Here is a 26,383-nt window from a genome sequence, read left to right as displayed (position 1 = left end):
CCATTTCCTTCTCAGGGAAATGAGCCTTGCAACTCAAGCTTCTCAAACTAACTCCTCAGCCTTGGTCGAGGAAGCGAACTTTCATTTCCCTTTCATCCTGTCAGCTCTTTGAGAGGAAAAGCATTCAGTATATTCATCTGGCTTTTAGCTGACTGCTGCCAACTTCTCCTGAAACACAGCCTGAGCATGAAAGGCAAAGTGTGGGCTTGAGAAAAGGCTGGAAAAATGATGGAAAAAAAAAGAAGTCACACACAGGGGTGTGTGGTCACGTACAACTGTATGCAGGCAGGGAGCCTGGTAGAATACCATTGTTCTGCCTGGCACAGTCCTGGCCCTGCTCTGCCTGGCATGTTATATTCACAAGTCACCAGGAACAGGCATGTCAGTGAGGACACCAGACAAACCAGCCCACTGCCAGCTCAGGGACCACTGCAGAGGCCCCAGGGACAGCACTGCATAGCAAGTTCATCTCAGACTCTGGAAGAGAAAAAGGAGGAAAGAAAAACAGGGCAGGTTCCAGGAGTGGCAACCAAAGGACCCCAAAGGGTTTGGGGCGGCTTTCTGATGATGTTGCAGCCATGCATTCTGGGAAACAAACTCACTCAGAAGGACAATGCAGATAGTGGGGTGCAGTTTATTACACCAGTGGACCCAAAGCAGAGTCTCCTCTTAGCCAAGGACCCCAACCAGTTTTTGTGAAAATCTTATATACCCTAAGTGTATGTGCCCAAACCCACCTCCCCAAATTCCCTGAAACTAGTCTGAACAAAGGAAAAGAAAGATACAATCAAAGTTAACCTGTGATTCATATGCCTTAAGCCTAGGTAGTTGCTGCTGCTAAGTCGCTTCAGTCGTGTCCGACTCTGTGCGACCCCATAGACGGCAGCCCACAAGGCTCCCCCATCCCTGGGATTCTCCAGGCAAGAACACAGTGGACAATTATCAATAGGCCTGTGGTCATACCCCAATAAGCATAATAGAATTTACGATTCTATTCAGTTACACAGATAATAGGGTATTCTTTTAGGGATGGAGAGTCTAGGTACAAGCCCTGGGGCTCTTCCATCTGGGGGCCTGGTTTTCCAGTTGGTACGTCGTTTCCATAGATACTGGGCAAAGAGCTCAGAGTCCACAGTCCGGCCCAAGATGGAGTCCTGCTTTCAAATGGAGCCTGTTCTGTTTCCTCCTTCAATGATGGTTAATCTTAAGATATTTTAGGTGGTTTTTTCCCCTGGATTAAAAAGTGTTCAAAAACATACAACTTTGCACCCCAGAAAAATCCATTTTACCGTACGATCGTGTTAAAGTAATATATATTAAAGAGGACAATGTGTCCAAGCATGTGTCCTGGAAGTGTGTCTTCGGACGGCAGGCTTGAGCTCTGACACCCAGGCAGGGGGAGAGACTGCGTCCGGGAGCTCACGGCTTTGTAGCATGAAAGGATTCCTTGCCCTGACCCCAGACATCATCTGTAAAGTCAACTGACTTGACTTCCATGAGGGAAGGGGGCCCTGAGAGGCCCCGGGCGAGCCAGAGACTCCAGGAGAAGTAATATCTGACATAGAGTTTTATGCTTTCCTTTTCTGCCTGCCGATTCCCTTCCGTCCTGAAACCTCAGCACAGGGCGCAGACCACTGCAGCCTGGTGTGGGTCTCAGGTTGGTCGGCAGATGAGGGAGAGGCTACACCAGGGGCACGTGTATGGGGGAGAGGACGGCTCCCTGTAGGCTCAGTCCTGAGCTGCCGGGAGAGGATCCAGCCTGGAGAAGCCCAGGGTGGGAGGCAGTGGGCACAGCCCCCTGACACAGACGGTACCCAGGGACCCTGAGAGAGCTCTGGGCATGGGTGGAGTGTCATACCATCACCCAAGAGAGGGTCTCAAGTCACTAAAGATGAATTTTAAAAATAGGTGTGGCTCAAGAGACTAGGAGGTGTGACGACACTCTGGTGATTGTCTTACCTGCCAAACCCCCAGTGCGCCTAAATGTGTTCCCCGCTGAGACAACGGGCTGGGGGGGCAAATTCTGGAGTTTCGTTAGATTTCTAGGATGTAGCAAACCGAAATCCTTTATGCACTTTATTATGACTAATAGGCTTAATTCACTCATCTAGAGTTTAAATAAGAGCACGTTCAATGTCACATCTAAGAAATAGATTTCTCCACTCACAGAGTTATATCTAGAGAAGTCTGTGCTAAGAAGTAGATCGAAATGCAATTTTCTGCTGTCAGACTGCAGTGTGCCATGATTCTAATGGGAGTATAAGTGGCACCTTCAATCCATAGATGAGCCATCCTTCAAACGAGTAAAAACCTCATGAAAGCATCACTTAGCACTTATCTGTAATTTTTTTAAGGTTTGCACCATAAAACAGCATTTGAACTGTACATGCCGATGTGTGACCCTACTTGGATTGTTTTATTTTTTTAAGCCCTTCATTTCCTGGGAAAAGTTAGGAAGTGGTTTTCCTCCATAGAATCTTATCAGTGATTAACGCTACTGACCTGACTGGCTAAAGTCGTTTTTCCAGTTAGATTAACTTCTTTACTAGAACAATAGGAAAAAAGAAGAAAAGCAACTGAACCTATCTCTTAGATTGATTTTTGCTGAATTCAGGTCCTTTCTTGAGGCAGCAGATGGGCTTATGAGAATATCTGCCAACCCTGTTTCTGGCGCATTTCTGTGCTGCAGAAATTCCAGCAAAGGCAGGATTAATTCCTGTTTTTATTCTTATAACTGAATGGTTTATAATTGTCTGTGTGTGTGTGTATGCCTGTTTGAGTTATTACCCTAAGTGTTTTAAGATAAGGAGCACCTCAGTTGTGTTTTGAGTTGTTATAAAGCAGCAAGCATGTGTTGAACGCCAGTTATGTGGCCAGTGATCCCAGGCTAAGTGCTTTGCAGGCATTTCTAACCCCCTGGAGGGGCCTAGGAGGCAGACACCACCAATACCCCATTTCGCAGAGGAGGAAGCACGGCAACATGAGGCCAAATAGCGAGACCCCCGGAGGTGGAGACCAGGGCTGCAGACTTAGAATGGCTGCAGAAACAGGTGGGTACAGAGCGGGCAGAAGGGAGGAACTGCGGGAAGACCGTGACGGCGAGCAGGTCTTAGATCACCGGCTGCCTCGGCGATCTTTAATCCATTTTCCCCATTTTTGCCACAGATAAAGGTGATGGGGTGGGATGGGGGAACCTTCTCGCATCCTGCAAAGCCTCATATAGTAACAGGAGAGACTTGCATTTCTCTCTGCTTTTGCTTATAATAGTATCATGCTCCAGCCATTTGTCTTGACTGATCTTAGAACCAGCCCCTGGTCAGAAACATTAGTTGTGTTGCATTCCAGATACTCATGGCATCTTTTTTTTTAATGTATTTTTAATTGAAGGATAATTGCTTTACAATATTGGTTTCATTTCTGCCATACAGCAACGTGAATCAGCCAGAGGTGTACATACGTCCCCTCCCTCTTGAACCTCCCTCCCACCTCCCGCCCTTTCCCACCCCTCTAGGTGGTCACAGAGCCCCGGGGTGAGTTCTCTGAGTCATATAGCAAATTCCCACTGGCCGTCTACTTGACATACGGCCGTGTAGATACTTCCATGCCACCCTCTCCATTTGCGGCACCCTCTCGTTCCTCCCCCCACCGCCCGTTTCCATAAATCTGTTCTCTGTGTCTGCCCTGCATTCCTGCCCTGCAGACAGGCTCATCAGTACCCTCTTTCTAGATTCTGTGTGAAAAATCCTCCATGCATTGTTTGTAGAGGTGAGATTTTCAGTTCAGTGTCTCTGACATTTCTCTTCCTCCACACCTTATCTGTGTCTGTAGAACATACAACGCACTGTATTTTGTAAAACAAGGCTGCCCAACATTGTACATCTCTTCTAAGATGGTAGAGCAACCAGACTCAATGTAAGTAGTGTCAGAGGGAAGTGGGGAGAGCTATTTCAAAGAGCCCTCCCTCCCCCAACCCACACAGAGTGATGAACAGTTAACACAGGCTGTTACTTATAAGCAATAACTATTCGTTCATAAATGCTTTGTAAGGATACAAATAGGAGCAAAGCTAATTTAGACCATGATTTCAGAGCCATCAGGTCCTGGCCAGTCCCTCTGAGGTTGACCCCAAACTTGCAGAGTTGTCTGCCATAGAACGAATTCGCATCTGAATTTATTTGAATGAGGACTTGCACCCTTCTGATCTGTGTGGGCATCTGATACTTAGACCAGCCCTCACAGAGTTTGCAAGCCTGATGATCTAGACCCTTGCTTGTCAGAAATGCCAGTACATACTGAGAAAAGGAAATATATTCATCAGGATATACTCCCGAGGCAGGGAGGTGAAATATGGGAAAACTGATCGTTATAAAAACCTGTGTTACTAAAGGGAAACCTAAAGCTGGGGAGGGTCCTCGGTGTCTTCTCTCTGCTTCTCAGATTTCATCCTTTTACCCAGACGTCCACCCAAGACCCCTTCCTCCTGAGCCTTCCTGCAGTCCTCCCGGGGTCTCCTCACTCACCCGCCACCTTGGTCCGGAGTTACCTGGGCACCTGGCCTGCTCCATTTCAGAAGGCTGCTGCTGCTGCTGCTGCTGCTGCTGCTAAGTCGCTTCAGTCGTGTCCGACTCTGTGCGACCCCATAGCCGGCAGCAGGAGATGTACTCCTTTCCAGGCACACCTGAGCCCTTGTGCACACCGTGAACGCAGTAGACATGTAGGAAGTACACTGAACTGAGCTGAATTCTCAGCAGTAAATAGGAAGCCTTGTCACGGGATCGCATACTCCCTCGGGGCCCACCCGACCAGTGAGCCATAGGTGAGTAAAGATCTTAGGCACTTCATCCTGTAAATCTGAAGTAGAGCTACTGCCCAGCTAGAGCATAAGACTTTAAATTGTAGCTACCAAGGTTTGGGACTCCCGCTCACTTCTGCCTACCCAGTAACTTGCAGGAATTTCAGCTAAAATATTTGGGGTTTCATATCGTATACCAAGGCTTCCCAGGTGGTACTAGTGGAAAAGAATCGCCCATCAGGGCAGGAGATGCAAGAGACATGGGTTTGAGCCCTGGGGCGGAAAGGTCCCCTGGAGGAGGAAATGGTAACCCGCTCCAGTATTCTTGACTGGAGAATCCCACGGACAGAGGAACCTGGCTGGCTACAGTCCGTGGGGCTGCAAAGAGTCAGGCGCGACTGAGCACGCACATCATGCACTAATACTCACAAGAAAAACTCATCTGATGTGGAAGCACCTTCATCTCCCTGGAGAGAAATAACTTCAGAGGGAAGCCATTCAAGTGATTACAGTATTCAAAGGAGTGTTTGTTTTCCACTCACTTCTATTACTGTAAACACCCAAATTGTACATAAAAAAATGGATGCCTGACACTTTACCTTTATATTCTAATGGCAATGGATGCCTGTAAGTAAAAATTCCAACAGTGTAAAGGCTTATTTGGAAAGTAATCTCCCTCCCACCTCTATCACCAGGCTCACTTCCCAAAAGCAATCATTAACACTGCTGCTGCTGCTGCTGCTAAGTCACTTCAGTCGTCTCCGACTCTGTGCGACCCCATAGACAGCAGCCCACCAGGCTCCCCCGTCCCTGGGATTCTCCAGGCAAGAACACTGGAGTGGGTTGCCACCTCCTTCTCCAACGCATGAAAGTGAAAAGTGAAAGTGAACTCGGTCAGTCATTAACACTAGGTTTTTGTAAAATGTAATTTAGAATACAGTGAAAAGTCTCTTCCACCTGTCTCTCTCTGCAGAGTGAGAGGTTATGGAAAAGTTGAAAATTTTCAAACACTCAAAATTAAAAGGTACAGTGAAACCTCTCTGCCCATCCCCCGTCTTCAGCAACCACCACCTGGCTATCGCTCTTTTTTCAAACCTTGGATCCTAATTTTGAAATCAAATGGCAGCGCACCTGGTACTTCTTTCCACTTTGGTTATTCCAGATCGATCGAATCCTTTTCACTGGCTGTGTAGTATTTCATGGTAGGGCCACACTGTAAATCCTTTAACCGGTCCTTTACTGATGGCTGCATGGGTGGTTTCATCATTTGATCCTTTGAACAGGCATATTCATGCCCGGGCACCTTGAGCCCATGCTTGACAATGGATGTGGGACAAATTTCTGGGAGCACAGTTGCAGATCAAAGGCCATATGCATTTAGAAACTTGATAGATGAGGCAGAAATGCCTCTGAAAGATGCATCCCTATTTCTGTTCCCCAAGTCTTCATCAATGCAGTGCGTGCAGGATTTTTCTTATCTTTGCCAATATGATAGGTTGGAAAAAAAAAAAACCTACATGTTTTTCTTCCTATACATGAGATGGGGGATCTTTTCACAGGTTTAAAATCCGTTTGTTTTTTCCCTTTTTCGTAAATGGCTTTGTCACCTCTTGTGACTTTTTGTTGTTTAAAAGGTTTGTCTACCCAAAGATTACAAATGTGTTTTTCTATTTCAAATAGCTTCATGATCTTTTTTTCACATTTAAGTATTTGATCCATCTGCTATTTAGTGTATAAAATGAAGTAGGAATCCAACTTTATTTTTCTAGATAACCTCCTGGCTGATCCTTAGCGTTGTTCCTTGTGTTTGTGTATTTACTTGTCCTTTATTGGCTTATCTTTTCTATACTAGATTTATCTGGTTCCTCCTCCATTCTTCATTGTCGTTCACTCTCTAAATCTTGTCCGACTCTTTGCAACCCCATGGACTGCAGCAAACCAGGCTTTCCTGTCCTTTACTATCTCCCAGAGTTTGCTCAAACTCATGTCCATTGAGCCGATGATGCCATCCAACCATCTCATCCTCTGTCATCCCCTTCTCCTGCCTTCAGTCTTTCCCAGCATCAGGGTCTTTTCCATTGAGTCAGATCTTCACATCAGGTGGCCAAAGTATTAGAGCTTCAGCATCAATTCTTCCAAGGAACGCTCAGGGTTGATTTCCTTTAGGATTAACTGCTTTGATCTCCCTGCTGTCTGGGGGACTCTCAAGAGTCTTCTCCAGCGCAACAAGTTGAAAGCATCAATTCTTTGGCGCTCAACCTTCTTTATGGTCCAACTCTCACATTCTCCTCCACGCCACCACCCCCAGAGAACCAGCCCTAGATTTTATATATAATTTTCCTTTTCCTGCCGTTAGACCACAGAAACATTACTTTCATCTCCTCTCTACAAATCTGAGATAATCTCTCTCTCATTGGACTTTGTGATAATTAAATGAAAACATATAACTTTATTAGGATGTCTGTAATGTCTTTGCTAAATGATAGTAACTTTTATTTTACTTTTTATTCTGCGCTTATCTTTATCACTTTCATTTTTCTTTTGTACTTAGCTTAATTTTTCTCTAACTTCTTAGATCATTATTTCACTTATATTCATGTTTGATTACATAGCATGTAAATCTAGAAGTTTCCCAAACACTGCTTTATCTGTGCCTGTTCTCATTTTTGTGTTTACCGTGTTTATAATTTTTAAAGAGTCTATGTTTTCTCCTTTGGCCCCAACATTGAAATTTATTCTGTTGTGGTTAATATTTTAAATAGCTTTCCCTACTGTCTAAAAGCAGAGCGTTTCTGTGAAACCTTTCATAAGCCAAAATGGCACAAAGTAAAGAAGCGATTACCTTAGGACACATCTTGTTAGGGATGCAAATCGAGATAAAGCACGGATGCTCACAGACCGGGCTCAGAGCTCTGGCGGGCATGCTGAGTGCAGTTCCTGGGGCGGGAGCTTGGTGGTGCCACCCCTCTGCTCAATGGCTGTTGCCCCCCCACACACAATGCCGAAAGCTGGCTTTTTGCCTTTTCGTGTGTGAAAGCGAAGATCCTCTTCAGATTTCTGTCGGTTAGTGAAGACAGGTACTAATGTAGGTCTTTCATAAAAGTGCTGCTGCTGCTGCTGCGTCGCTTCAGTCGTGTCCGACTCTGTTCGACCCCATAGACGGCAGCCCACCAGGCTTCCCCTCCCTGGGATTCTCCAGGCAAGAACACTGGAGTGGGTTGCCATTTCCTTCTCCAATGCATGGAAGTGAAAAGTGAAAGGGAAGTCGCTCAGTCGTGTCTGACTCTGTGCGACCCCATAGATGGCAGCCCACCAGGCTTCCCCTCCCTGGGATTCTCCAGGCAAGAACACTGGAGTGGGTTGCCATTTCCTTCTCCAACGCATGGAAGTGAAAAGTGAAAGTGAAGTCGCTCAGTCGTGTCCGACTCTAGCGACCCCATGAACTGCAGCCTACTAGGCTCCTCCGTCCATGGGATTTTCCAGGCAAGAATACTGGAGTGGGGTGCCATTGCCTTCTCTGTCATAAAAGTGAGGGTCTAGCAAATATATAAATGTAAAAATGATCCAAAATCCACCCATATTTATACTGCATGGAAATAACCATTGTTACCTGTTTCTCTAGGTATACAACTATTTAACTTTCAGATATATGCATATATTTCTTTATTAGAAAAGGAAAAATTAAATAGTATAGACTGCTTCAGCCCATGCCAGATACAAGCTCTGGCCTAAGTTTGGTGTTGATTTTCTATGTGTGTGTGCATGCTAAGTCACTTCAGTCATGTCCGACTCTGGGACTCCATGGACTGCAGCCCTGGCAGGCCCTTCTGTCCATGGGATTCACCAGACAAGAATAACTGGAGTGGGCTTCCATGCCCTCCTCCAGTACTTTTCATATATTTTTATGTAAGTAGGTATCCATGAATAATATATATGACTAGTATTTTTTCAGTTTATATAAATGGTATCAAACTAAACATAAGAAAACATGTACTTATCTGTGTTTTGCTTTTTGTTTCTGGATGTTCTCTTTGGTTCTTACTCAGCTATGAGGCTTGTCTTTTATTTTTTATAAGAATATTTGCTCCAATAATTTCAAAATCCAAAATCTTTGGGTGTGTTGCTGCTGAGGTTTTATCCTTCCCTCTCTCTCTCTTTCTCATGATTCCCTGCTTCCTGGTCATTTCCTGTGAGCTTACTTCACTGGAAAGTTCTCTGGGAGCTCTTGCAGGTCTAGGACGAAGGCTGTTCCCCCCAGAGAGGGTGTATTTGCGTCTGTCAGGTGGCCAAGGCAACACCAGCTTGAGGCCCAGTGAAATGACTCAGGGCTTACTGAGCCACCCAGGTGATGTGTGATGTGACGTCAGTTTCTGGTCCGAAAGGGCAGTTTGTGGTTACAGGTCAGTCTGCCCAGCACCAAGGGAACTCTCCCTGCAGTCTAACTAGGGATAAGGGAACTGTCTCTGCAGTCTGCTAGGGATGGACAATGATAAGTGTTGATTTCTGGAAGATTCTTACCCTGAGGTATAGTCTTCTGCAGAGCCCAGCTTGATCAAGGAGAGGTCAGAAAGAGAACTGGGACAGGTGCCGACCCTTAACCCCTGCATCCCTCACCTTAAAAGGGGATCAGAACCAAACCCCAGGTTTCCCTAACTGGGCAAATACCTATAGCTTCAGTGTACTACTAACCCCTCTGGGCTTCTTTCACTTAGATGCTGGCCTGATAACATCTTACTATCTTGTAGCTCTTGATACTTTTAAGAAAAAAATTTAAATATATTCTATCCAACAATTTTAGAGAGAAGATAGGTCAAAATAACCCAGCCCATCGTGCATCTAGAAATGGATGATCCACCTCATAACTTCGGTTAGTTCTGTAATGTCTATCTTACAGAACTGTCTGTATTACAGCTTGTAACATCTACTTTCTGTTCTGTAGCCATAATTCCCACAGTTTTGTTAAGCTGAGGTCCACAATCAAGTGATTTAGTGCTCAATCTTTTTGCCACTGAGCCATCCTTTTCCTGTCTGGCTGAAGTCTATTCTGTAGGACTTTCAGAATTTCTTCTAGAACTCTTGGGACGAATTTTCTCTGAATTTTTGCATGTTCAAAGACATCAATGTCTTTTGTTTACTTTTTCAATGATGTTTTAGGCATAAAATTAATGGGTCACACTTTCTTCCTTGAAGCTCTTCCATGCATGCTTCCTCTATCTGCTCTGAAGAAATCAGAAGATGGCTTATCTTTTTTTCCTTGTAAGTGACCTGATTCTGTATCCTTGAAAGGCCAGTAGCTTTAAAGAGTTGTATCTTATTTCTGATGTTGGTGTTGTTCAGTTGCTCAGTCATGCCTGACTCTTTGTTACCCTATGGACTGCAGCATGCCAGGCTTCCTTGTCCTTCACTATCTCCTGGAGTTTGTTCAAACTCATGTCTACTGAGTCAGTGATGCCATCCCACCATCTCACCCTCTGTCACCTTCTTCTCCTCCTGCATCAGTCTTTTCCAGTGAGACAGCTTTTCACATCAGGTGGCCAAAGTATTGGAGCTTCAGCTTCAGCACCTGTCTTTCCAATAAATATTCAGGGTTGATCTCCTTTAGGATGGACCGGTTTGATCTCCTTGCTGTCCAAGGGTCTCTCAAGGGTCTTCTCCAACACTACAGTTCAGAAGCATCAATTCTTCAGCACTCAGCCTTCTTGATGGTCCAATTCTCACATACATGACTACTGGAAAAACCAGAGCTTTGACTATATGGACCTTTGTTGGCAAAGTAATGTCTCTACTTTTTAATATGCTGTCTAAGTCTGTCATAGCTTTTCTTCCAAGGAACTTTTCTTTTAATTTCATGGCTGAAGTCACCATCTGCAGTGATTTTGGAGCCCAGCAGAATAAAGTCTGTCACTGTGATGAGTCTCACGCACTTCCCCAGGGAAACAGTGTACACTTTCCAGGACTTGACTCTTTCAGAAAAGTTTTTGCGTGTTAATGGTGAATATCTTTTCTCTCTGTACTATTTGCTCAGATCCCTTTGCCGGCGTTCTTTGTCCTTTACCCTTGAACTTTTCCTCCTTTCCCTCAGCTGGACCGCGGTAGCCCTGACTGTGTTCAGTGCGTCCAGGCCCTTGGTTTGTGCTGTTGCTTTGGTTTTTCCTTCCCTGTTTCTCTTAACTTTTGCCAGCTCCTTTTTCGTTTCCTTACATACATACACACTTTTGCCAGCGGGTTCTTAGTCGGCCCTTTGTTTATTGTGGTTCCTTCCTTCCTTCTTTCAGCAGTTTTGATTAGTGTGTCTGCGTTCCTCTTTAAAGGAAGGGAGGGCTTCCTGGGAGGAAGGACCAGTTGCAGGTCAGCTGGGGGAAGGGCCAGGTTAGAGCTCAGGACCAGCTCTTACATTGCCCACATCCCAGGGCACCACAGAGACAGCGGGCTTTGAGGGATGGTGGTGGTTTGGCCTCCTCTGCTTTCAGCAGAGACCCTGCCAGGACCCTCCCCTGCTCCACGCATGCGCAGATGGCTGAGCTCGTCTGCTGTGCCTTCAGCCCTGACCCACGTCACCTGCTCACTCCCGTGTCTCGTCCTTGGCAGGCAGGGTGGGTGCTCTTCCAGGTTCTCCCTTTCATGGGCTCTTCTCGGCCCAGCCTGCTGCACACTTTGCATCCTTTTCTCATATATTCAGCTTTCCCAGAAGTGGGGTTCTGCTCCTCCATGTCCATTTTCCTTACCGTCTTCAGGTGGTTTTAGCAGGAAAGAAGTAAGGACCTCTTCCAGCTAGGTACAAACACGCTCTTACAAGGACGCCTGCCTCTTCTGAACAAGGCATCTCCCCGGGAACCAGTTATCCCTGTTGTTATCAGGAGGCATCCAATTCCTGCAGGGCCAGGGATGGCCAGACGGTGAGCAGCATTCATGCTGCCCTACCCCCAGCTCAGCCCTGCACAAGCTCACTGGGACCTCTGTGGCATCTCTGGCATTTTCCTGCGATAACATCCGGTCTTCCTGGGGGGATTCCCCCTGGAAAAGCAGGATGCACTTCCTCTTGCTGATCATGCAGACGGAGATAACAGTTGAGAATTCTCTATGACAGTCAAGGCAAAAGGCTATATTTGGATCTAAAAATTTATTCTCGTCCCTCTAAAAATTATTTGAAATATGTGACTATTACTAAAACATGAGCAGAAAATGGAGAAATGAGAACACTATTTTTTTTTTTTTGGTAACTTTATTTATTTGTTTTGGGTCGCATTGGTTCTTTGTTGCTGTGTGGGCTTTTCTCTAGTTGCAGCGAGTGAGGGGGGCTCCTCTCTAGTTGTGGGGCATGGGCTTCTCACCGTCGTGACCTCTCCCATTGTGAAGCACAGGCTCTAGGGTGAGTGGGCTTCAGTAGTTGTAGCTCCCAGACTCTAGAGCACAGACTCCGTAGTTTTTGGTGCATGGACCCAGCTGCTCCGTGGCATGCAGGATCTTCCCAGACCAGGGATTGAACCCAAGTCTCCGCATTGGCAAGTGGATTTTTTATCACTGAGCCACCAGGGAAGCCTGAGACCACTCTATTTAATAACGGATCATGATTTTTCTCCGGTACCTAGGAGTTGAAGAGAAAGGGGCATCTGAACATGTTTCCTTTTTAAAAATGAAAGTCAGTCTAAAGAAATGTTTATTGAGTGTGGAGTTTATGTTCACTGAGGCCTGGAGTCATTCCTCTGCTCCATCCTGACGGCTCTTTGTGGCCAGGTTGGATTGGACTTCTTCAGGAAACCCCGGGTCCAGGTTTTGCAAAGGCAGCTTGAAAAATGGTGCCTCAAAGGGAGTGCGGAAGCTCCGCTCCTCTCTCCGAGGTCAGAGCACGTGCTGCAGGGGCTTCTGTCCAGATGATTTTGGGCTCCAGGTCTGATCCGTGAGAAGGGAGGACCCCTCATCTTTGACTAACTCTACTGTTCCATGAAGCCAGTTTGTCCCAGTTGGGCCTGGTGGGAAGCTGGCATCTTACCTAGGCAGCTACCTGTTTCATGTTTCCATAGAAACCTGTCCTGGGTGTGGCAGGAGGGAAGCAGATTGGTATTTCTGCTGAGCCCAGGTTTGAATCAGAACTTTCAATCAACATCTCAACTCTCTGGGCTTTTATCACTACGGTGACTATATAATTTCTCCTCTAAACCAGGAAACAGTGGAAACAGTGTCAGACTTTATTTTGGGGGGCTCCAAAATCACTGCAGATGGTGATTGCAGCCATGAAATTAAAAGACGCTTACTCCTTGGAAGGAAAGTTATGACCAACCTAAATAGCATATTCAAAAGCAGAGACATTACTTTGCCAACAAAGATCTGTCTAGTCAAGGCTATGGTTTTTCCAGTGGTCATGTATGGATGTGAGAGTTGGACTGTGAAGAAAGCTGAGTGCCGAAGAATTGATGCTTTTGAACTGTGGTGTTGGAGAAGACTCTTGAGAGTCCCTTGGACTGCAAGGAGATCCAACCAGTCCATCCTAAAGGAGACCAGTCCTGGGTATTCACTGGAAGGACTGATGCTGAGGCTGAAACTCCAATACTTTGGCCACCTCATAAGAAGAGTTGACTTATTGGAAAACACTCGGATGATGGGAGGGATTGGGGGCAGAAGGAGAAGGGGATGACAGAGGATGAGATGGCTGGATGGTATCACCGACTCGATGCACATGAGTTTGGGTGAACTCTGGGAGTTGGTGATGGACAGGGAGGCCTGGCATGCTGCGATTCATGGGGTTGCAAAGAGTTGGATACGACTGAGTGACTGAACTGAACTGAAACCAGGACACATTAGAGAGACTGTGATTAATAAATTCAGTGGTACCATAAATTGGGCATGTCCCAGGCAAACCAGAATGAATGGCCCACCTAATTACCTCCTAAGCTTCTGTGATAAATCCAAATATATTGTGATACATTGTAACATACATCTCACATTCTCTCCAGCCTTGCAGTAAAACCCTGACATTATCTTTACTAGCAAGACTAGATAGTTATTCATACTTAGTGGCAAAACTAGTCATCATTTAGTCATGAATTATTTAATCTTCAAAGTCTTTCACGTTTATGGGTGCATGCATTCCATTTTTACGGTGCACACTAATATCTCGCTCATAGTTTTCTGCCATCTTACAGGAAACGGAAGTTGATTTAGTGCCATGGTTTATCACCCAGAGTGAGTCTGTTGGGAGGACTCTGGCGCTTTTATTAATTTGTTTTTATTGGAGTATAGCTGCTTTGCAACTCTGTGTCAGTTTCTGCTGGACAGCAAAGGGAGTCAACTGTACATATACGTATATCCAGTCTTTTTTCAATTTCCTCTCCATGTAGATCGCCACAGAGCAGTGGGTTCCCTGTGCTATGCCATAGTTTATCAGTTATTTATTTCATATATAGCTGTGTGTGTGTGGCAATCCCAGTACGATTAGGGCATTTTTAAGTGGTTCCGTTCACTCCTTCAATAATAGTAGCTTATTGGTCGCTGTGCGCCAGGCTCTGTGCTAAGAGGTTAATAGATCATCTCTCACTTAACCCTCACATCACCTTCTCTTCACAACGTGGAGAAGCGGCGTAACTTGAGTGTCCTCTCAGAGTGCATCATCGGCACAGAGCCCGGTCAGATACGCGGACGGCCTGACCTCAGCGCTTGTGCTCATTGTGGGTCTGTATCCCTGGTGAGGGGTGTGTTCTCTTTTACATTCTGCGGGCTGTTCGTATTTCCTTAAATGAGCACTCATGTGGAAAGGTCCCTTGTCAGTCCGTCCCTGTTCAGTGGTTCTCTCCTCTCCCAGTTTGCCCATTGTCTCAACTTGCCATACTTTCCATGCAGCTGTGGTTGACAAACTTCTGTGGTATTATAGCTTCCTTTGCTTTACAAAGTGAAAGTGAAAAGCTCAGTCATGTCCGGCTCTTTGTGACCCCATGGACTATACAGTCCATGGAATTCTCCAGGCCAGGATACTGGAGTGGGTTGCCATGCCCTTCTCCAAGAGATCTTCCCAACCCAGGGATTGAACCCAGGTCTCCCGCCTTGCAGGGGGATTCTTTACCAACTGAGCCACAAGGGGATAACATTAAAGAGGGGGTTGCACAGGGACTATATTGTCACATTCTTTGAGCTCTGACTGCTGTGGAGATGTAATCATGTGGAGTGAGAACCATGAGAAAGTCAACTCAAATGTTCTTAAATCATCCCGGGTGGTCCTGGATGTATGGAATACTGAGTGCTATCACAGGGGCGAGGCCATCTGTTTATTAGGATGTCCTGTCTTCCTTGAGTTCCTGGCACCCTTTCCTGCACACTTTCTGTGCACACACAGGTGTTTCTAGGCTCCAAGGCCCAGAGTGGGTGGTGTCTTGATCCCTAAGTTCACCCTGGGCTCAAAACAGTGTTATCAGTGCTCACCGACTTCCCACCATGGCTCCAGTGAAACGCTCCGCTGCCCCCCCACCCCCGCCACAGTAACCAAGGAAGGAACCCCAGGAACACAGCTGCCTTTTAATCATTGTTATCCATGTTCTGGGAGTTTCCCATGCATGATGTAGTCCTCATAACAACGCTATGAGAAGGGTCTTTGTTTTCTCCCACTTTACACCCAGAGAAACTGAGGTTCAGAGAAGTCCAGAGACTTGCACAAGTCCCAGAGTGTTGGTCTTTGCATAAAACCCAGAGCAGAAACTCCAAGTTCATGCTCTGCCCACCCTCTACTGCTGGCTCCCTCACTGGCCTCTGGTGGACGTGGATTTTCCTCCTGGGTGTCATTTTCCAGGCATGTTGGTGACTCTTTGAACGAATCCTCAGCAAGTATTTCAGTAGAAGAACAGTAATGCATTTTATGGGGAGCAGCGTGACTGACCCCATGTTGGTGGGAGAGGGTGGCCCCCTCCCTTTCTGGTTCACCCGCAGCTGAACCAGTTCTGTTAGAGGGTTCCGGCAAATTTGAAGAAATGAGTGTGTTCCTTGAAAAGACTTTCACTAGCTTCTCGTGCTGGGCCTTTCTAAAGTGAAAAGAAGCCTGAACAGCACAGGGGAAGTTGGCATCCTCTGGGTGACAGCGGGCCAGAGACGCCAGCAACTCTACATCCAAGGCTGGTCAGCAACGTGGCATCTGAAGACTCGTCTTTGAGTGCCTGTAACTAAATGATGGGTGTTTGGTGGTTTAGTCACTAAGTCGCGTCCGACTCTTGTGACCCCATGGACTGTAGCCTACCAGGCTCCTCTGACCATGGGCTTTTTCAGGCAAGAATACTGGAGTGGGTTGCCATTTACTTCTCCAAGGGATCTTCCCGACCCAGGAACCAAACACGGGTCTCCTGCATTGCAGGCAGATTCTTTACCGGCTGAGCCATGATGCTGTGGTTAAATCTTTAACACAGCACGCAGACACATGCACACACACACACACACACGGGCACGCACACACACGCGCACTCACACATGCACGCACACACACCACCACACCTGTACGGTGAGGGGACTGTAGTCAGCAAGTTCACAGGAAGTGAAAGCCGTGCTGTGCAGCAACGAGACCACCCTCCTCTCCCTAGCCCAGTCTCCAGGGGACTCTGATGGCTTCTGAAGTCAGTGTCTCGTCCAAGTGCACGAAGATGGTGATCATGCCTCACCTTCTGGTTTATTGCAGGGAACTCGTAAGCCAAGCCCCCCTCAGAAGCCGCTGCCTGCAGACCCTTTGAGCAAGACGGCTCGCCTGGCCGGCGCCCCAGCCAGGTCCCCGGGACGGCAGGAGTCTGCGCTCCGCCTGGCGCCCATCAGGTTGGTGATGCACCCACTTCTCTCTCTTCCTCCCGGAAACCATGTGGGCCAGCTGTACGGGTCACGCTTCTCAAGCCACTGGAGGACAGGGGAGTGTGGTGCCGGCCGTGTGTCCTGCACTCCCCATCCCTGGGAGCAGCGTAAGACAGATGCAAGGGCGGATCTTGACAGGAAGCAGCTGGGAGCTATAGAACTGGTCGCTCTTAGCAGTGATTCCGGCCTACCCGTGAGATCAGCTCAAGATCGAGTAGAACAGATCCTTCAGAGCAGCGGCTGATGCTCTGGGCCAGGCCACAGCCAGCCGCCAAGCAGTTGTGGTATTGGAACAGCGGGACACCTGCCTCCAAAAATATGACTGGGACTGTGATGGCTTCTCCTCAGTCCCTGGGATCCCAAGAAACGAGGTGAGGTTGGAGGGCCAGGGATGAAAGGAGAGGAGTGGAAGAAGTTAGGCTGAAGAAACTGCTGGGCAAGGGTAACCGGGAGCTTCCCACTCAACCGGCAAAAGGAATCGCCTTTGCAGACTGAGCGGCCGCTGGGGGTCATCCACTCTGCCGTCCCCCCAGGGACTAGGCCCAATCCTGACCTGGGCAGGGAGGTTTAACTCAGTGGTGTGCTGGAGCCAGCTCCCGTTGGTTTGCAAGAACTATTAAATTTCCAGGAATTTAGCCAGCTAGGTGTTAAGCCTGGGCCTTCTTTAAAATTACATAAACTGGAAATGATGCCAGTTATATTAAAAACAAAAGTAATAAATGTTCAGAGCCCCAAACTTCCATTTTTTTTTTATATTTTACTGCCACCCACTCTCTTGAGGTCACCTACATTGGTCGTTTCTGTGTGATGGGAACACCACGCCCTGGCCACAACACAGCTCTTCCGTGCTCAGCCAGGTCCTATTGGGAGCATGAGTTATTTATACCATGGAAATTGACAAGCACCACAGATCCAGGGCCTCTGACTTCCCCCGCCATGGCGGGTAGTTAAACATTTACCAGCTCACAGACGGGTTAAACCCTCAGCCAAAACACGTGCCCCCTTGGCAGACAGCTCGCTTTGTGAGCAAGGTAGGGGTGCTGGCCGGGCCCTGGGTTCAATAATTCAGCATCTCCGAGGGGAAGGCGTGCGTTCGTGAGTTCATTCCAGCTCTCAGGGAAAAATGTTTGGCCCATGAAAGATCTCTGTAATAAATCTCAGAGATACAGCTTGTCAGGGGGTCGGGACAGTAGTTTGATTCCTGGCTCTACACATATAGAAACATGGCAGAGCATCCTAATTATTTCACTGCGGTTTGTACACTGATCTTAAAGTTACTTTTCTAGTGTTCAAAGGAAAAATAAAAACATGGGCAGGAAGGTGGGGAAGGCCCTCTTTCATCTTACTGAAGTTTAGTTGATTTTCAGTGCTGTGTTCGTTTCTACCATACCACAAAGTGATTCAGTTATACCTGTACATTCTTTCTCTTACTCTTTCCATTAGTGTTTATCTTTCCATTAGTGTTTATCACAGGATGGTGAATACAGTTCCCTGTGCTGTATGGGAGGACCTCGCCCCTTATCCAGTCTACACATGGTAGTTGGCATCTGCTGATCCCAGATTCCCAATCTGTCCCTTCCCCACTTCCCTCCCCTTTGGAAGCCACAAGTTCTGTAGATCATTTGTGTCATATCTTAGATGCCACACGGAAGGGATAGATGTCATATGATATTTGCCTTTCTCTGACTTCCTTCACTTAATGTGATAGTCTCTGGGTCCATCCGTGTGGCTGCAAGAATATTTCATTCTTTTTTTATAGCTGAGAAATATTCCATTATATATAAATTATGCATACCACATAGAAAGGCCTTTTTTTTTTTTTTTTTTGCTCTTCTCCTGAGGCAGTGATTTTTTAAAAAAAATTTTATTAGAGTATCAGTTCAGTTCAGTCGCTCAGTCGTGTCCCACTCTTTGCGACCCCATGAACTGCAGCATGCCAGGCCTCCCTGTCCATCACCAACTCCCAGAGTTTACCCAAACTCATGTCCATTGAGTCAGTGACACCATCCAACCATCCTCTGTCATCCCCTTCTCCTCCTGCCCTCAATCTTTCCCAGCATCAGGGTCTTTTCAAGTGAGTCAGTTCTTCACATCAGGTGGCCAAAGTATTGGAGTTTCAGCTTCAACATCAGTCCTTCCAATGAACACCCAGGACTGGTCTCCTTTCAGATAGACTGGTTGGATCTCCTTGCAGTCCGAGGGACTCAAGAGTCTTCTCCAACACCACAGTTCAAAAGCATCAATTCTTCAGCTCTCAGCCTTCTTTATAGTCCAACTCTCACATCCATACATGACTACTGGAAAAACCATAGCCTTGACTAGACAGATCTTTGTTGGCAAAGTAATGTCTCTGCTTTTGAATATGCTATCTAGGTTGGTCATAACTTTCCTTCCAAGGAGTAAGCGTCGTTTAATTTCATGGCTGCAATCACCATCTGCAGTGATTTTAGAGCCCAGAAAAATAAAGTCAGCCACTGTTTCCACTTTTTCCCCATCTATCTGCCATGAAGTGATGGGACCAGATGCCATGATCTTAGTTTTCTGAATGTTGAGCTGTAAGCCAACTTTTTCACTCTCCTCTTTCACTTTCATCAAGAGGCTCTTTAGTTCTTCTTCACTTTCTGCCATAAGGGTGGTGTCATCTGCATATCTGAGGTTATTGATATTTCTCCCGGCAATCTTGATCTCAGCTTGTGCTTCCTCCAGCCCAGCGTTTCTCATGATGTCCTCTGCATAGAAGTTAAATAAGCAGGGTGACCATATACAGCCTTGACGTACTCCTTTCCCTATTTGGAACTAGTCTGTTGTTCCATGTCCAGTTCTAACTGTTGCTTCCTGGCCTGCGTACAGGTTTCTCTTATTAGAGTATACTTGATGTACAGTGTGGTGTTAGCTTCAGGTACACAGCATGGTGACTCAGTTATACATATATATATTCATTCTCTTTTGGATTCTTTTCCTATATAGGTCATTACAGAATATTCAGGCAGGCTCCCTGTGCATATACAGTAGGTCCTTGCTACAGCAGGTTGTCTGTTTTATATATAGTGATATGTTAATACCAATTCTAATTAATCCCCCCACACCCACATCCCTTGAGTAAACCCTAAGTTCATTTTCAAAATCTGTGAGTCTGCTTCTGTTTTGTAAATAAGTTCATTTATATCATTTTTTAAATTAGATTCCACATATGAATGATATTTATCTTTCTGTCTTTATGTTTGAGCACTATCCCACTGTATATATGTACCACATCTTTATCCGTTCCTATGTCGATGGACATTTAGGTTGCTTCTTGGCTATTGTAAATAGCGCTGCAATGAACACTGGGGCGCGTGTTATCTTTCTGAATTAATGTTATCTCCAGATGTGGGATTTCTGGGTCACATGGTAATCCTACCTTCAGTTTTCTGAGGGCCCGTCATACTGGGTTCTACAGGGGCTGCCCTAGTTTACATTCCCACTCACAGTGTAGGAGCATTCCCTTTTCTCCACACCTTCTCCAGCCTTTATTGTTTACAGACTTACTGATTTTTAATTGGAGAATAATTGCTTTACAATGCTGTGTTGGTTTCTGCCATACCTCAGCATGAATCAGCCCTGATGGGTATACATATGTCCCATTCCTCTTAAACCTCTCTCTCACCTCCCTCCCCACCTTCTAGATGGTTTAGACTTTTTGATGATAGCCATTCTGACAGGTGTGAGGTGGGGTACCTCATGGTCCTTTTGATTTGCATTTCTCTCATGATTAGTGATGTTGAGCATCTTTCATAGGCTTTTTAGCCATCTGTGTGCCTTCTGTGAGCTTCCCTGGTGGCTCAGAAGGTAAAGCATCTGCCTGCAATGCAGGAGACCCAGGTTCAATCCCTAGGTCGGGAAGATCCACTGGAGAAGGAAATGGCAACCCACTCAGTACTCTTGCCTGGAAAATCCCATGGACGGAGGAGCCTGGTGGGCTACAGTCCATGGGGTCGCAAAGAGTCAGACACAACTGAGCGACTTCTTTGGAGAAATACGTATTTAGATCCTCTGGGGAAGGCCCTCTCTTAAATGATCTCAGGCAGCTGCCTGTCTTACCTCTGCCAGTTGATGATACCAGGGGGAGCTGGTTCTGTCTCCACCTAGGAGAACACTCTGTCTGTTCATCTCTGAGGGATCCCACGTGCCCAGCTTCACTGCCCATCCTCTGCAGCCGCCTCAGTACCGTCGCTCCTGGGCACGCTGTGGCTGGTGGAAGACAGGATACACGGGCAGTGCAGATAGACCCTGGGTTATGCAGTCAGTACCTGCAACATGTCAGGTATCTCAGTCATTCTCTATGTTGACTTACTGAAATACTGCTACTCTGGACATGGTGGGTTAAATGAAATATGACTAAAATTATTTAGTCTTTTTTTTTTTTCATCCAACTGCTAGAAAATTTAAAGTTGCATGTGAGATTCACCCTTGTGGCTTGCACCGTTCTGCTTCATGGCATTCTTCTCGAATCACTTTGTGGATGGACAGGAGGGGCAGCTTTGAAAAGGGTCATAAATGGCTGAAGATGCTGTGGCCCTCAGCAAGGTCCTTTCTGAATCTGCCACCCCTGCTGCTGGAAAGAGCTGTTGGTCTCCAGCACCTGGGGTGGGGTGGGGGGGGCAGAGGTGAGATCTGACCCTGGAAGCCCATCACAGCACAGGAAACGGTATCTCCAACCTGGGCATCTAGGGTTGGCAGAAATCGCTGATAGGGCCTCTGACCACAGTCGTTTTCTCCTCTCTCTTCCTGCAGACCTGCTCCGAAACAGCCCCATCCCGTGCCCAGACCCGCCCCCATTGCCTATGCTAAGTGAGAAGCAAGCCGACACCTTTGTTCAACAGTGAAGACACAAGTTTGCACTATCTCTCAACTCCAGTTGGAGTTTTTTTTTTTGTACCAACTTTTAGAATTTTTTAATTTTTCAAACACCATGATTTGAAAGAACTTTGAGCTACTGCCGTCGGTGCTGTGCTGTGCTATGGTGCTCTGTATACTTACTTGCTCAGGTACTTGTAAATTATTAATTTATGCAGAATGCCTTTTACAGTGCAGTGCGCTGTAGTGGGCTTTTTTTTAAAAAAGAAAAAAAACCCATCACTGAGTTTTCCATGGAAGGAAGGCTTGTTGTGCTTTTAATAGTTTAGTGAACTTGAAATATCGTGTTCTTTGGGATTCTGGACAGGATGTTATTTCTGATGGAGGCTTCATGAAGAGGGCAGTTGCCCAGCTTACCCATGGCGGTGGTTCTGGTACCAGACACCAAACAAGAGACCCCAGGTAGAAGGCCTGCTCTGAGGCCAGAGCCTGGCTTCAGGTCCAGGCTGGGCTGGGCCTCCAGGGATATTCTGGACACTGTCACAGCTGACGGGCTGGCCCACCAGGGTTATCCCTGGAAGCTCCAGGATCGCAGGGAAGGACCTGGCTTCTGGCCAGGGGGCTCGGGAGAGAGCCTGGATCCTGGAGAGGAATTTTAAGGTGTGGCCACTGTAGGAGACAAGACTTGGAACACGAGGCCAGGCAGACACTTGACCTTGAGCTCACCAGCTATGAGCACGTTTGGAGAGCCGGCCGAGAAGTTTGCTTTATAGAAACACCAAGAACTTCTTTTCCTGGCTGCCCTTTGCGGAGTGCTGGCATCAGCGCCTTATTTAGATTGGGAAAGGTGGTGTTTCTACAAGACAGCTACTGCCCGAGCCCTGCAAACCTCCATCTGCCTGTGCTGTTTGGAGCTGAACAAATTACCACCTTGTGTTCTTGACTGTAACACAATGATACTGTGTTCCGACAGACAGATGAGGCTTTCCACAGGAGCATAACTATTTTCAGATGTGAACCCGTAACCAGATCTAGTGAATCAATTCTGGAGATAAAAATCTCCTTTTATTGCAAGGTTCAGCTTATTAAAAATTAGGCAGAATCCCTGTGCTTGCAAAAACTGCAGCCAAATGGAAAGCTGTGTTCACTGGGACAGGTCTGCTGTCTTTGTTAGGATAAGTTGGACAAAGAACCCTAAGTTACTAGTAAGTTCTCTTTGGGGCATCTTGTTTTCCCACCTTGGCTGAAGGAATCTTTCAGAGATGTTTTTAGCGTAAAACCTGGATCTGTTTCTTGAGGTTTTACAACTTACCTGTTGAGCATCAAAGTCCTCACATTCACACTCAATATTCATGAAATGCAGTCTTGAGCAGCCGACTTATCAACCTTTCACTCTTCGGATGTCAGACTGGGGAGCCATTTTCACAAGGAGATCTCGAAGATGCCTGTACCTAAGGGCATGAAAATTACAAAATTACTCAGACAAGGTCACACGCCATTATGCCTGTCTTCTAGTGGGGTCCTATGCGGCTAGTTTTCTCATTAGAAGGCAATTGACAACCGTTCCATAATCCACTCTGTTTTATGATAGAGCTTCATCTGGGGTCATTTCCATGGTTTTTCCATGCCTTGAAGCAGAAAGACAAAACGTACCAAGAATCTTGGTTTGCCTTCAGGAAAACAAGAGTGCATTTAGCTCTCCCTGAGTTCCCACCGTATCTAGGCAACATAGCATTCAGGATCATGGATAAACTCAATAAATCCATGTCACACACACACAAAGGGAACGCGACTCTAATACATTCCAACTCTTATAGCATGCAATTTGTTCATTATGCAATTATTAGTTTCTTAAAACTATAAAGCCATGTTAGAAAATATTACTGCTGATGAGTATTTACAGAATTACTGTAACTAGCATTATATCTGGTAATTGTATTAAGGCCAAAAACATATTCTATGGGGAAGTTTACAGCATTTTTATGGTGCATTAGGTGGGTATTATTTTTATAGACACCCAAATCCTTGGATCTGGCACTGCAGCCCCTTCTGCTGGGGCAGGGAAGAGGGTGTGAACTTTTCTCGTCTGTCCTTAACTAGAATTCCTGTGCTTCTATTTCAGAGAACCAGGAATAGTTTGGTATTAAAAGAGGTTAACGCTGTGATCCTACATGTCATCATCACTGGCCACTCGGCCACGGCTGATGACACATTTTTCTCTCTACATACTAAGTGCTTTTATAGAGCTGTGCAGTTCATTTCTGGAAAAGAACATATTTAAACCTGACACCCCCGTACAGTACACAGGGAATGTTATTCAAGGAACAGTACTTCCATATGCAGTATTTAGCAAATGAAGCATATTCAGCAATAACTTTCATTTTAATATAACTTAGGAACCAAGAGCCAGTTTGCTTGGGGGAGGGTAAGAGGTATTTCTCCCCCTTTTTATATCCTCCTAGATGATAGAAATGAAAATGAATACTTATATTTCAATGACCATCTATTTTTAATATTTTTTTAAGATTGTATGGGCATGAATACTAGAGTTAATGTGGGTTTAGATGGCCTTGGCTGAGAGTCCGCACGCCTCGATGCAGAGTCGGCCCCTAGGGGTCGTCACTCTCCTTCCGTCTTACTAGAGGTGCAGGTTATATGACCCCACTTGACTGGGAACTACATGGCTAACCTTCCAGGCGTTCTACTGAAAAGGTGATTTCCTGAAATTTTGTGTAACAGTGTGCTTTTCCTGACACATGGACTCAGATGTGTAGCAACCGAGAGAAACGGTGCATAACATTTTCCATTGTCAAACTGTGCATCCAGAGACTGCCCTTCCCCGTGCGAACTTTCCAGCTTCCACATGTGGGGTGACATCACAGAGACCACAAGAGCGACAAATTAAACTACACGAGGATAAGTACTCCCAACTAGTCTCAGAGGGGACTCTTTTTATGCCTTCTTAACTTTATTAGGAATTCTCAGGCTGAAACCAGAGGCCATTGTTCCCTGGCAAATCCGTACAACATATCCATATCTCCTCCGAAAGAAAAACAGCTCAGACCCTGCTCTGTGGCAGACTCTTCCTACGAGACTGTGATCTCCCGTGGTGCTAAACAGAGCCTGGTACTGGGCCAACTCGAATGCTCGAGCGTCTTCCTGCCATCTCTCAACTGCTGTTTACAAGCATTCTGAGCCACTGAGACCCCAGTGACCGGGAGGGCGCCATACCTGGGCGACAGCCTGATCCCCCTACCAGGCTCTCGGTGTGAGGCTTATTTCTTTTAAGACTCTTGCCCTGGAGGGCTCCCCAGGGTGTTTGGGGAGCAGGAAGCCCCAGGGAGGGCAGACTCAGCCTGGAGACCCTTCTTCATTGTTAGGACCCCAAGCAAACACAAGTCACCCAGGTAAACGTCACACCCAGAAGTCTCTCCAGGGCCAGTGCTGGCCCCCAAGGGGGATTCAGGCTGTGGATCCGCCCCACATGATGGCTGGTTGGCGGGAGCCTGAGGCGTGCCACCTCATCTCCCCAGGACTCGAGAGAGAGGGCGGTGAACACATCTGGACACAGGTGGCCTCAGCTAGCATCTCTCCTGATCATCAGACCCAAGTTCCTTCCCCAGCCCTAATCCAGTCTCTGACACATCTCTGCAGTTTGGTGGCTGCCCCGCAAGTCCACCCAAAACCCAGCCTTCTCCAGGGCCACAGCTGGAAGCAACCCTGCCCACTCCCTGCTCCCCACACCCGCCACCCCAGCAGGGAATACAGAAGCATCTACCCTCCGGCCAGGCACCTCCCACCTAAAGACTTACTCTAATTACAAGGGAGAGTTGGCCATAGGAACTCAGTTCGCCTGTGATGACCGAACGTCTCTCGACTCACTCTCCACCTCTTTCTTTTAAACCTGTTTGAAAACTCTGATGGTCATATGCGTAACAACAAGCTAAAGAAAAGGCTGAGAACCGTTTCTGTGCAGCGATGCTTCCAGAAGCCACTGACCTGCACGGGTATGGACTGTCTCTCTGCGTTTCATGAAGCAAACCCCCTCTTTTCTTTGAGGACACCAGTGGCAGAGCCCAGCCAGTAAGAGCCTGACCCATGAGGCACCAGGAGGAGAAACCCCGCATATAAAACTGTCGTAACAGCCAGCAGTCGCTCGTGATAGCCGGAAGATTTAATACACAAAGGAATTTTCAGTACTCTGTAACCAACCCTGATTTTTCCACATCCTCTTCAGAAGTCATTACCTGTGATACTCCTTCCATGAGATTTTTTTAGTCCTCAATTTAGCACATTTTAAATCCAGACAAAAGGAAAAAATCTCATGTGATCATTTTAGTTTTGCAAAGAAGTGGACTGATACCTATGTTTATGGCCTATAAGCAAATACTTAAGTGGGAAAGACAGTGATAGAGAAAAAAAAAAAATACATCGAACTAGAAAGAGAAAATCCCTTCAGAGTCCATGGAGAGTGAGCAACATCAGAGTTCGCTGCTCTTATGTACCCTCTGTCAGGGCAAGTGGGGAGGTTTGAAGGAAAGTGCACTGTTTGAACATGTATGGCACAGAACTCTCTAAAACCTGGCTACAGGCCATTCAGCACAGTACAAAGTCACAGCTACTAAACCAGTACCTTCATTTTTATAGTGCTTTGTCCATGTATCACGCTTTGGTTTGCTAATTTTTTTTTTCACTTACCTTTTTATGTTACAGTCTGTTACCTTTGTACACGTTTCTCATATCGGGGGGTCTACAGGTAACACAACTTGCTATTTCCATAGAAAAAAGTCATTGTTACGAATATTATATCCAATAAATGGTATACAGGTCAATATAAAGAGGTGTCCCATTCATTACTGAGATTTTTACCAAAGTAGGGGCGGGGGAGCTCTCAAGTTGGAGAAGGTATCTGTATTCTCATCCATGTATAGATGCACGAGATGC

At 46.5% G+C, this 26,383-nt stretch overlaps 1 protein-coding gene across 1 annotated transcript in view; it reads left to right on the top strand.

Annotated features, from left to right (window-relative positions):
• The window catches only part of ADAM12 (ADAM metallopeptidase domain 12), a 394,035-nt gene extending 367,758 nt beyond the window's left edge, over positions 1 to 26,277 (top strand). Inside the window, exons 22-23 of the mRNA XM_070781066.1 lie at positions 16,440 to 16,570; positions 21,377 to 26,277. Of these exons, the coding sequence (XP_070637167.1) occupies positions 16,440 to 16,570; positions 21,377 to 21,437 (192 nt within the window). The 3' untranslated portion in view covers positions 21,438 to 26,277. The remainder of the gene's footprint in view (positions 1 to 16,439; positions 16,571 to 21,376) is intronic.
• Positions 26,278 to 26,383: the final 106 nt, after the last annotated feature.

The sequence above is a fragment of the Bos indicus genome, chromosome 26 (assembly GCF_029378745.1).
Source record: "Bos indicus isolate NIAB-ARS_2022 breed Sahiwal x Tharparkar chromosome 26, NIAB-ARS_B.indTharparkar_mat_pri_1.0, whole genome shotgun sequence".
Lineage (NCBI taxonomy): Eukaryota > Metazoa > Chordata > Mammalia > Artiodactyla > Bovidae > Bos > Bos indicus.
The sequence above is the reverse complement of the archived record's forward strand: the minus strand, read 5'-3'. Positions and strand labels throughout refer to the sequence as shown.